This window comes from Mus musculus, chromosome 17, assembly GCF_000001635.26.
Source record: "Mus musculus strain C57BL/6J chromosome 17, GRCm38.p6 C57BL/6J".
NCBI classification, from domain to species: Eukaryota; Metazoa; Chordata; class Mammalia; order Rodentia; family Muridae; genus Mus; species Mus musculus.
In genome coordinates this window covers 27970633-27983251 of record NC_000083.6, presented here as the reverse complement: position 1 = coordinate 27983251, position 12619 = coordinate 27970633, and the positions used below count along the sequence as shown (strand labels likewise).

The following is a 12619-nucleotide window of genomic DNA, read 5'->3' as shown; positions in this document are numbered from 1 at the left end:
GCTCAGTGGTAGAACACATGGTAGCACACAAGAGGCCCCGGGTTTAGTCCCCAGTGTATCCCAGCAAAACAACGAAGCAGAAAACACAGGAAGTGTGCTTAGGTTTGTTTGTTTTCATTGGCCTGCTGGCTCTTACTAGGATGAAGACAGATGGCCAAAGTTGTCCTGCTGGGCACAATCTTGGTCAGCACTGGCACATGGCCTGCCTGGTGTTCAACACTATCTGACCACACTTCACTGGCACAGTGTGCAAGCTTCTGAGAGTGTATTGATTTTGCTAGACATGGGCTGGTGGTTAGCTTTCTTGAGTTGTCTGTGGCGACCACATCACCATGGCTGAGCACTGGCCACCACACGCTCTCCGGTTTCCTCTTGGAGCTGACAGCTGTCTGGTTAAGGAGTTCTCTGAGGGGCAGTAAACCCATCGAGAGGCACAGATAGGGATCACCAGCTATGGACATCCCTCCTTTCTCCCCTTCTGAACAACGCTGTGGCAACCAGCTTACTGAGATTCTGAACTGGGGGGGAAGGCCATGTGGTCCAAGCCAGCCTTGAACTTGATACAGAAATCTTTCACAAACCCTCCATTCCTACTTGCTGAGAGTAAATTTTCTCTGCGATACTCAGTATGTCTAAGATAAACAGACTATTCCTCTCTGCAGGCTCCACTGAACTCCATATATGTGATTCACAAATATATGAATTCACCAGTGAGCAAAAACAAAACAAAACAAAACCATACAGAAACATGTCCATGGTCATCTTCTCTCAAACCTGCCGAGAGTATCCAGTTATAGTCAGGCCAGGCATGCCCCGTGGACAGAGGCCCACTCGAAGGAGCCAGAGCTATCACTCTCTGCACTGTGATGCGGGTTCTAGAATCGTCAGCGGGAAGAACGGCAAAACCGTGCTAAGATACCAGGAAAGAGAAACCTGACCCCGGATGGCAAGGAAGAGATCAGTTCCCTCCTGCAGTGCAGAACTTGGGCCAAAGTGCACAGTGTAGACAGACACTCCAGTCCAACAGAAGAAACTATAACCCAAGCCGGACGGTGGTGGTGCACGCCTTTAATCCCAGCACTTGGGAGACAGAAGCAGGCGGATTTCTGAGTTCGAAGCCAGCCTGGTCTACAGAGTGAGTTCCAGGACAGCCAGGGCTACACAGAGAAACCCTGTCTCGAAAAACCAAAAAAAAAAAAAAAAAAAAAGGAAACTGTAACCAGCAGCCCAGGAACAGGTGCCGGGCAGTAATTAGTTTCATTTGTTATTAGGAAAAATATAGAAATAAAAAGGAAGGGCCATCTGTTCAGGTAACAGAGTGAGGGCTCCCTCCAGGTAGGAAGTTGGCTCAGACCAGTACACCTCAGACAGACTCACTTAGGAACTATGTAGGGCTTAAAAATAATTGGCAACCTGCCCAACTTCAGCTTTGGCCAGGAAAGCTGTTAAAGAGTCTAAGAATGCATGGTAGGACACATCTATAATCCCAGCAGTCAAGAGTCTGAGGTAGGAGGATGGAGACTTGTGAGTTTGTGAGTTCAAGGCCAGCCTGAACTTCACAGCGGGAACTTGTCTCAACACAAGGGCTGGGGCATTTTACTCAGAGGTAGATGCTTGCCCAGCAGATTCCTGAGATGCACCGTCAGTCCCATCCCCCTCCAGAGGAAACCACTGTCATCAAGGAGACAGTCACATGCTCAGAAAGTGTCACTTCTATGGCATTCCCACGCAATGCGTGTAGCCTGAACCTAACCATGAGAGCAATAGTGTCATGATTGATGGGTGGTAAGAATGACAGGTAGTGGGGACAGGGATGCAGAAAGGAGGGAGAGAAGGAGGAGGAAGGGGAAGGCGAAAGGGAAAGAAAAGTGACTGGGCTGGAGAGATGGTTCAGTGGTTAAGAGCACTGACTGCTCTTCCACAGGTCCTGAGTTCAATTCCCAGCAACCATATGGTGGCTCACAACCATTTGTAATGGGATCTGATGCCCTCTTCTGGTGTGTCTGAAAACAGCAACAGCATACTCATATAAAATAAATATTTTTTTTTTTTAAAAAGAAATGAATGACTACCCACTATGAGGACAAGCAGCAAACACAAACATGAGCTGTGTATTAGGAAATACTAGCCATCAACCTTTAATTTTCTGAATTTAGTGACTGTATCATCACTCAAGTCTCCAAGCTGTTTTCAGACAAGGTTCTATGACACTCCCTGGCTAGCCTGCACTTACCAGAAAGCCTAGGCTAGCCTCAGACTTTAGGAATTCTTCGGCCTCAGCCTGCGGGCCAGGGTTACAGGTGAGCCCCACAATGCTCACCTTTCTAAGGGAATATCTTTGTCCTCTAATTTCCATTGAAAAGCTGGTTAATACTAAATCTAAGTTTTTAGAGCCAAGACATCAACAGCTTCCTCTCAAATACATAGCCAGCCATGGCCACAGCTGCCATGGAAAGAGAAAAGCAGAGGGTAGAAGGTTCCCAGCTGTGCACAAGAAGAGCACACTGCAGCCCATAGCTTTGGCTGTGCGAGCTGAAATTCCCTTCAGTGGCTGCTGGTGCTTCTGATGCAATCAGGTCAAATTCAAGGTTCTTCCAGCTCTGGGACATGAATGGTCAGAAACCTGGTCTACTGTACAACAGGTCTGACTATGCTGTTTGCTTTGTGACAGCCACACTGAGCAGAAGCTGGTCTACAGCGGGGGTGCACGGTTCCCACAGGTCCACTGTAGCCATGGCTGATTTTCATTTTTCTGGGCTTATGACAACTGGTTGAAAGGAAAGGTGCTGAAAGAGATCAGGAGAGCTTGGGAGATCCAAATGTCCCCCAAATGGTGCCTGAGACTTCTAAGCTTGTACCTGAGCCAGGCGGGATGTGGCATTCACACATGCTTTAGTAAAGCAATTTCTAGCTCTGAGCCAGGCTGGTCAAACCCCACTCAATCAGGACAAAGCCTAGGCTTGTGAGACCAAGTTGACTCCAGAAGGGCTCACAGGATCAGTGCACACAGCCTGGCCGTTGGTGCTGTCTGCATCCCTCAAGGGAAGCAAGCGTAGGACAGCACCAGGCAGGAGCCTCCTGACCTACATTCTTACTTCTCTGTCCTGACATCAAAGACAGGGAAAGCACTTTCAAGAACCAGAGGTCCAGCCTTTTGTCCAAGCGTTAAAAACCAATTTGACCCCACCAAAGCCCGAGCACACTGGGCTGCTTTCTACACACCCACCAGCCCTGGGTGCCTCTTCAGAACAGCGCAGGTACTTCAGGTCATCACAACACACTATTACCCACCAGACACTTTCCCTTTATGAATGCGACTTCAAAACAATCCAGCAGGGAAGCTGGTAACATCCCAGTTTATAACAGAGGAAACCAAGGCTCAGAGAGAACATGGCTTACTCAGGCTGATAGCCTGGCATGCAAGTCTCCACTCTCAGCTCAGTTGTCTCATGCTGCTCTACCAGTTACTGTCTTCTCCAAGGCCTCTGAAACCAGCCCAGGACACAGAAAGCAATGGCGTCCCTGTCAAGTGCAAACACTAGAAGCCCCGTGTGCTTCCTTTGCCCGGGACGGCCGCATTCTGAGCAAGCACAGAGCACTGGGAAGACAGCTCGGCTGGGAGAGCCTGGCCGCAAACACAGGGGTGCAAACTGGGATCGCCAGCATCCACGTCTAAGTCACAACATGGCAGTGAGCCTTCCAGCACTAGGGAGGGGGGTCCTGGGAACTCAATGCCAGCCAGTCTAGCCAATCAGCAAGTTCCAGCCTCAGTGAGAGCCCTGCCTCAAAAATTACAGTAGAGAGGGATTGAGGAAGATGTTCAACATTGACCTCTGGCCTTCTCCCTACACACACAGACACACAGACACACAGACACACACACACACACCACTCATACACATGGACATGGGGGAGCAGAGACAGACAGACAGACAGACAGACAGAAGGGAGAGACAGAGACAAAAAGGGAAAAAGAGCATGTACATGCACATCAGCCTAAACTTCATCGAGTAAAACACAGATTATCAAGAAGCCACACTCACCAACTACTAAGCCCTGCCTCTTTGTGGAGATGCCTCCTGGTGAGACAGTGGCTGGCCAGGTAGGTCCAGCAAACCTCTGCTGCCCCTTCACCAGGCCGGTGCTCTGCAGCTCCTGATTCAGAGCCTTCCAGGGCCAACAGAGAAGAAAAAGAAGAGATGCTGGAGACTGGCCTGGCCAGGAAGCACCCTGCAGAGAGGCACACACCCAGGAAGAGGGCTGCAACTGCAGCAGCTTCTGAAAGAACAGCATGAGGTCACCCAAGTCTTGTCCCCTGTATCACCACCATAGCTATGGAAACCTGAAATGCAAGATCCTACTTCCAAAGACATCTGGAGAGCAGAGGAAAAGGAGAAAGCTTTGATTCCAAGCAGCGATCATTTTCTGTGCTTATTGAAATGCCAGTTGATTTGTTTGATGGCCCTCTTAGGACTGTACAAGTTGCAAACATACAGTAGGCTTACGGTGTGGTTCTATTTCCTACTCTTGCTGCATCAGATGGTCCCAACCTTTCCAGGATTGCACAGTTTTAAAGCTAAGGCCTCGGCCCATGGTGTTGTGGTTTCCCTAGACAAGCCAAAAGCAGATGGGCTGAAGCAGGCGAAGCAGGCAGCTCGAGGGTGATGAAGAGGAGCCCAAGGAGAAGGACAGAGGCCCACAGTGGAAGGGCAGCATGGAGAGATGCAAGACGACATGGGGGTCCTGGCTGTGAGGTACACACCTTGGCATTGATATAAGGGTCAAAGGGGCCGTACTTTTTGAGTTCTCTGATCTCAAGAGCATTCTACAAAAAGGAGAGGAAAAGACAAAGTGGTGACAAAGCGGACGAAATATCTCAAAGCAATACTAGCCCTGGGGTCCAATGCTAGGACAACCCAGATCCGAGCTCGGGCAGCTGATGGAGCAAGCTAGCGAGAACAGCTCCAGGGAGGCTGTTGCATCCACACATCCTCTGCAGCCATTAGTGGCTTCAAAGCCAATGCAGTGCTCACGACTGCCTGGATCCAATGTGCTCTTCCAGGTTCTTTGGACAGCCTGCCCAGCCGCTGCCTGCAGTGTTCAAGCACTGGGCCACCACCTTCCTATCCTGGACTACTCCAGGCTAAAGGCAGTTGTGAACAAGACAAGCTAGCACACCCAAGTGGCTCAAAACCCCAAGCAGCCATGTCTCAAGGCAAAAGTGGGTGAAGACAGGGTTAGACATGATGGCTGAAATGGTTGAGGTAAGGATTTCAGCAGGTGGCCATTTTCCAACACTGAAGAGTATTAGTTCCAAGCAAGCTTCTCTGTGTGCTTTTTTCAGAGAGAAGGCTGCAGTTTCAATCAGGAGAATCACACTTAGGCTCTAGGAAGGCAAGTCTAAGACCACCGCCACCCCGGCACACAGGCATCCTCGCTGACAGTCTGAGCACCTGCTGCTCACCTACCTGGAAGCCCACCCGTGCAGGAATACAGGACTGACTGACCACTGCCTACACCCAGTCTCCAAATGGAGGCCTCTGGGACCCAGGTGGTTTCCCTCTGGTAGCTCAGTGGAAACCTGTGTGGGCCTTGCTAGTGAGTAGACTTGCCAGGTGGTGTCCCAAGTTCTGAGGATGAACCTCATCTACTCTACAGAGAGGAACAGCCCCCTGGGGCTGTGTCCTGAGGGGGACAGCCCTGCACTCACTCAGGAGCAGCTTAGTGCAGCCAAAGCAGCAGGGCCAAAGCCGGATATGGACATCCTAGGAGACTTTGTCACTGAACATGTCTCCAGGGAACAGAGAGGCTATCCAAGAGCACTCAACTGCAGAGGCCTTGTGAGGTTTGGGGCGGTTCTCTTCTCTCCTTTTTAGCACATGCTTGCCCTCAGAGTGGTGTTGGAGGACACAGGAAGTGATCTCCATACCACTGGATCACTCTGACCTGCATCTGGAGGATTTTTTTCAGCATCAGGACAAATTCTTTCAGTTCTGCGCATTGTGATGTCTGTAAAGTAACAGGATTGCTCACACAGCACTGACTAATGCTGGCAAGCTGTGCTCACTGCATGTTGATGGCATAAGCAGAAATTATAATTATGTAATCTCTCCTGTTTAAAACTCACTCTACATAATTTCAAAAGATTTGCATCAACTTTTATACTGTGAGTCTGTGTGTGTGTATGCATGTGTATGAAATTTTAGTACAAATCTTCATGAGTCAACTGCACAAAAATGTATCCTCCTGCTGGACAAGGTGGCGCATGCCTTTAATCCCAGCACTTGGGAGGCAGAGGCAGGTGGATCTGTTGGGTTCAAGGCCAGCCTGGTCTAAGAGTAAGTTCCAGGACAGCCAGGGCTGTACAGAGAAACTCTGTCTTGAAAACAAAAAACAGACAAACAAGATGCAGCCTCCAGAACACGGCCCCCCACTCCTCCTGATGAGGGAGGGAGGGTCATGTCTAGGGAGCAGAGGAACCCTAAGTGCATGAGGCCAGGGCGTGCACAGGGAGGACACTCTCACTCTCCCGACCTGTTCGTTGACTCTGGTGTGTGAGGGCCCTTGCTGGATGAGCAGACGTACTATCTGGGCGTCTCCTTTCCACGCTGCCAAGTGCAGCGGGTAGCAGCCTTTCGAGTCAGCAACGTTGGTCAGCGCGTCGTTCCTCAGAAGGACCTCGACCACATCCCTAGAAAGCAAAAGCCATCCATGAGCTCATGGGTCTTCCCATGTGTGTACCGCAAACTGCTTTCTGACCCCGCCTCTCGATGGCTAGCCTCCTCTGAGGTCACTGCCCGGGCTTCTCCCTCTAATGCCCACAGCTAGCATGTGGCTGCTAGGTGGCTGACTCACCGTGACCAGTGACTCACCTCCCTTTCTTGATAATCCATCTATGTCCTGTAACTTTGAAAATGTCTGGACCCCTTGTCTGAACTGTGCATTACTCCCCACCTTGGGATACTTATTTAGCATGCAGGGGTAGAATTTACATGAAGGCGGTTACACCAGACAGGTGATGTCCCTTCGCTACCTACTCCAATGCCTTGGATGTGGGAGCTAAAAGAGGACAGAGCAAAATCAATGTCACAGACGTCAGACACACAGAGAGTCAGACACACAGAGAGTCGACACTGCTAATGAGGCGGACACACACGTGTAATTATCCCCAGGCACACAAGCCAATGAAAAGCCGCCCCGTGGACACAGACAGGGCCTGGGGAGGAGCCTGGCTAACAAACTTAGAGTTGAGGGTTCATTAATTCAGACTTTCCCGACTACTAGAGAGGGTTCTCAATGTATTTTTTTTTCTTTGTGTGCATACACGCAGAAGCCAGAAGATAATCTTTGGAAGCCATTTCTCTACATCTACCATGTGGGTCTGAGGGATCAAACTCAGGTCACCTGGGACGCAGCCAGTGCTTTATCTGCTGACCCATCATCCTGGCCCTGGATGTTACCTTTAGGGTTGTTTTAGAAAAGACACAGTGTTCATGCTCCAAATTGAGAAAAGGTCAACGCTGGAGCAAGCTCTCACGGTGGACCCTGCATGGTGGGCCTTCAGCTTGACCACAAACTGGACAAGTAACAGAATCCTGCAAGGTGGGGTGGGCCCATTCCTTGCTCATTACAATGTAAAATGAGGGGTTCATGGCTCGGGCTTACTAGGCCACACCCATGCAGCTCTTCCCCTTTGGACTCTGCTTCCCACTCTGCACACTATTTTTCCTGTCCCCCTGGTTTCTGTTCTTCTGCATCTGGGCAAACCCACTTCGTGCCCCACGACTTCTGCCTGTGCTGCGCTGAGCCTCGGGCGTCAGTCCACTGATGACTCCCTGCTCCCCGGAGCCCAGTTTCTCCAGGAAGCTCTCACACCACCTTCCCACTCAAGTTCTGATGGCCTCCTCAGACTTAAGAGGCCTTCCATCTCCTGGGTTCACCAGGGTGGACACCGTGAGGTGCCAGTGTCTGTGTGCTCTGCTGTCCTGAGTGGGCCCATCACAGTCCCAGCATGGCTTGTGTGCTAGAGCCCTCCACAGGAAGGGCCTCCAGGAGAGAAGGTGAAATTCACTTCTGTCTAAGACTTCTCTGGGGCTGGGGGTAGAAATGGAGCATCATGGTTCACAGAAGAGAAACCTGGCCTCTGCCCACACTGTGCTGTCTGCTTCTCTCTGTGCGCAGTGCCCCGCCTAGGCAGCCTCATAGGAGATGGAGACTCCTGAGCTGGGCTCCGCAGGGTGGGCAGGGAGGAGCCCCTGGTACTTACCTGTGTCCATTCAAAGCAGCGTGGTGTAGTGGCGTGTAGCCGGTGCTATCTACACAGTTCACGTTCGGCCCTCTCCACATGCTGAAAAGACAGAGAGAGAGATTTTAACGGCTGAAGTCATAGCCAGGTCAGAGACAGCTGGCATATGGTGTAGTAAATAACCAAACCAGAGGCTTCTGAAGACTACTCGTACAGACAGCGGGTGCACACCACCTAGAGGAGACGCAAGCCTACGTGAAGGCCATACTGTCACCCAGGGGCCAGTTCCACCTCTGCTGGCCCACCTGGGCCGCATCATTTACTCAGTTTGGAACTTAGCCCTCTGAATACTCCCAACCAATCCAGATGTCACCCAAACAGCACAAAACCAAACAACCCAGCCAGGCATGGGTGCGAGCACCACCCTGTTCTAATGAGTGAAGCCAGTAGCTACCTCAGTACAGATCACAGACCAAAGGAGCACTGACTGTCAAAAACACACTAGGATACACTGAGCTGAGACACAAACCAGACTGTGTCCCCTTCCTTCAAAACCACAGTTGGTTTAAGGGAGGAGTGGGATCCGCAGTAACAGGCTCAACTACTGTGGCCTGAAACAGGCATGAAGATGCACCTCTGCTGAACATGCACAGCCCTCTGTCTATCACTGCAACCCAAACAATACAGTCTCAAATCTGGTTGCATAAGGCCAAGCATAGTGACCCACGCCTTTGATCCCAATACTAAGAGGCAGAGGCAGAGAGGCAGAGGCAGGTGGATATCTTGAGTTCAAAGCCAGCTTGGTCTATATGGTGAGTTCCAGGATAGAAAGGAAAACAACAGAAACAAAGGCCTGTTTGCACCCCAGTCACACCGTATAACCAAGAGGTGGTTACCAACACCTGGGAGCATGTGCGGGCAGCGTCCACTTAATACATATCATTTTCCATGAGAGATTCCTGAGTCAGTCTCTGGTGGACACTGGTAAACCAGTCCATCTTATCCACGGGTGTCTTTGTACACTGACAAAAATCTATAGCTTGCGGGTCTGATCCCCCAAGAGAAACACCATAATAGGGAAGCATTCGACTTGCAAAACCCTAATTCCGACTTAACAGAATTAGAGGCTGCCTTGGTTGTCTCTGATCCCACCAGTACTGGCGGCTGGAGGTACGCAACCTGTCTTAAAACATTAAAAACATTTAACTTTTTATGGTTTTAGGGATCAAGCCCAGAGTCTCAGTCAAGCTGTCACTGAGCTATATCCTGTTCTTTCGTCTTTAAAGTGTTATCAGGAATAGTTGTTTAATTAAAATGCATTTTCTGCAGCTATAAAAATAACCAGCTTTCATGCTGGATGACTTCAACACATGGTTGCTACAGCTTCTATATTAAGCTGCTTTCGTTCTTGGGGTGACCTTATCTGTTGCCACCTGTGAGAACCTGGCTGGTACACACTGTGTGGCTGTGTCTATTCAGAACCCAACACTTGAATTTTCATGTCTGTGTCTGTGAGGCCCGTCCAAAGGTTCTGCCTTTCAGTGCCACAGTAACTGGATAATCTCAGTGCTGCCTACTCATTATCACCAGCAGATCACATCTGGTTGTCTTAGAGTTGTTTTATGTGTATGGTGTCTTGCCTGCATGGGTCTAGGACGGTCCATGTGTCTGGTGCCTACTCACAGAGTATCAAGTTCTGTGGAACTCAAGTTATGGTGGTTGTGAGATACCACGTGTATCTGGGAACTGAACACAGGTTCTCTGTAAGAGCATCCGATGTTCTTAACCAGTGAGCACCTCCGTATCCGATCGTTATTTGGGACTTGGGACTCCACAGTGCAACGGTCTAGGTGCACAGCCTTCAAGCCTGGGTGTGGCTTGCAGCAGCACGGCTACCGGAACACTTTGGAAACAAGCCCCATCATAACTACTGCACCAGCAGAGCCATCCATCACCCTACCATCCCTCCGAATAAGACAGAGAAGAGACCATAACAAGCGTCAAAAACAACCAAAATCATAAATACAGTAGGTTTTGTTGAGAAAGAACCTGTAAGAAGCAATGATCAGGACACTGGACTGGCAGCTGAGTGCATTTCATCCTCTGCCTGAACCTTTAAAACATCGTTAACTGAATTGTAGTTCGGGGCATGTGTACCACAGCCATCTGCAGAGGTCAGAGGACATAGGGATGCTTCTCTCCTTGGGCTCCAGAACAAGCACTCTCTTTGCCCTGCCACCCCACTGCCCCTCCAAACACCCTGAAGGCTAATGAAGTGACAGGATGGAAGCCCTCATGCCTCACGAATCAACCCAGCCCTACAGAGTAAGGAACGACCTCACACCTAAGTATCCAATGGACTTTTTTTTTCTCCTTTGCTTTCTTGTTTTGGGGTGGGGTAGGGTTCTCATTATGCATCCAGGCTGGCCTCAAGCTCACAGCCCTGCCTCCACCCCCCAAACACTCAAGTTACATGAACAGTCACATTTGGCTTTCTGAGAAATTCATGGAGGGAGCCACAGAGGCCAACCTTCCGTGTTGGCTAGATGGGCTGGTCAGCAAGCCCCCTCGAGCTGCCTGCCAATCCTCCCCACTGGAATTATAATGTGTGTCACCACACCCAGCTTCTGTGTGGGCGCTGGGTACTGAATACAGGGCCTCATGATTGCACAGCCAAACATTTTACTGACCTGAGCCATCTCCTTAGCCCCTTGATGAGCTAGTCCTGAAAGGTAGAAAGTCGATACAGCCAAAAAGACGACAGGGTATACCTGTTATGTCTGATTTTCTGCCTATCAGATCAACAGAGTAGAATGAGATTATCAAGTGTTTGTGAAGGCAAACACACCACTGTTGTGGTGGTATGAACATGCTAGGCCCAGGGAGTGGCACTGTTAGGAGGTGTGTCCTTGTTGAAGTAGGTGTGTCTCTGTGGGGTGTGGACTTTAAGACCCTCACCTTAGCTGCCTGGAAGCCAGTATTCTGCTAGCAGTCTTCAGATGAAGATGTAGAGCTCTCAGCTCCTCCTGCACCATGCCTGCCTGGATGCTGCCATGCTCCTACATTGATGATAACGGACTAAACCTCTGAATCTGTAAGCCAGCCCCAATTAAATGTTGTCCTTATAAGAGTTGCCTTGGTCATGGTGTCTGTTCACAGAAGTAAAACCCCAAGTAGGACAACTGGTATAAGTTTAAGTTAGTAAGGTCCTTTGGGAAGACAATTTGGCAGCATTTATCAAAACCAAAAATAGCATTCACTTTGAGCCAGCAACTCCACTTCCAGGCAACCGTCCAATGGAAACATTTGCACATGCGCACAGATTTACTAGCAGAGGAAGAGTCTACATGCCCAAGCACATCGTAGGCAAGCAGTGGGGATGCCAGTACATCCATCCACAAAACGAAATACGACACAGCCAGTAACGATGCAGAGAGGAAAGCTGGGCCCCTATGCTCTGACATGAGCGCAGTGAGCTGAAAGCACGTGAGAGGTGGACCTCGCTGAAATATGTGTGTCCCGTCTTAGAAATGCACAGGACACACATGCTCTGAGAGTGTGTGAGCGCAGACAAATGCTCACCAGGAACTGCTCTTAGTGGTGACCTGGAGACACTGCAGAGTGCTGAGCACTGCCTCCATGCCTCCAGTGACCATAGCACTCAGAATGAAGGCAGCCACACTGTGCTCTCACATCAGGGCTTTTACGGGAAGAACGGACATAGGGAGGCAGAGGTGTTCCTAACAGCCTGCTGGGTGCCTGAGCAGCCATGGAAACAACCTGCAGAGAAGAACCCTAGGTGAGGGAGAAAGCGCCTGCACACTGCACCTGAGACAATGCTAACATAAACAGGAGGATGCGGCTGACTGCGAGGAAACAAGCTGATCTAAAGATGGGCAAAGGACAGGGAAACGTCTTTACAGATAGAGCCTCACACTGCTCAGAATGACCTGAACCCCCGACCACTCCGCTTCTGCCTCCCACCCACTTGAAGCTGGGATACCGGGCTATTTTATTCTTACAAATGGTCAATGGGGAGATGAAAAACTACCCTGTGTCACTAAGTCTTAAGGAAATGCAAACTCAAACCTACTTGACTTTACTGCGTGTCTGTCAGAACAGTCACTGCAAAAGAGACGAAAGGTAGGAGCTGTTAAGGGCGTCAAGCACGGCCTCGACACTGCTGTTGGGAATGTGAACTCAGCCTCACAGAAAGCAACACGGGTGTGCCATGATCCAGCAACCACTACCTTGTACAAACATCTACCCAAAGCAATGACCGGAGAGCGTTGAGCATGCCCACACTTAGGACTGTGTTATAGTAGCTAATCGGCAGGAGGGTCCTTTAACTGGTGAGCAGGAAAAGAAAGTAGA

At 50.1% G+C, this 12619-nt stretch overlaps 1 protein-coding gene across 11 annotated transcripts in view; it reads right to left on the bottom strand.

The window, feature by feature from the left end:
* Anks1 (ankyrin repeat and SAM domain containing 1) overlaps positions 1-12619 on the bottom strand; it is a 153476-nt gene that overhangs the window by 79528 nt on the left and 61329 nt on the right. For 8 of the 11 annotated variants that reach the window (XM_006524087.2, XM_006524088.2, NM_001286040.1 and 5 more), the window contains 3 exons: positions 8267-8347; positions 6535-6691; positions 4763-4825 (listed from right to left, as the gene is read on the bottom strand). In XM_006524087.2, the coding sequence (XP_006524150.1) occupies positions 4763-4825; positions 6535-6691; positions 8267-8347 (301 nt within the window). The remainder of the gene's footprint in view (positions 1-4762; positions 4826-6534; positions 6692-8266; positions 8348-12619) is intronic. The other 3 variants (XM_006524090.2, NM_001286041.1, NM_001374802.1) reach the window with 1 other exon arrangement.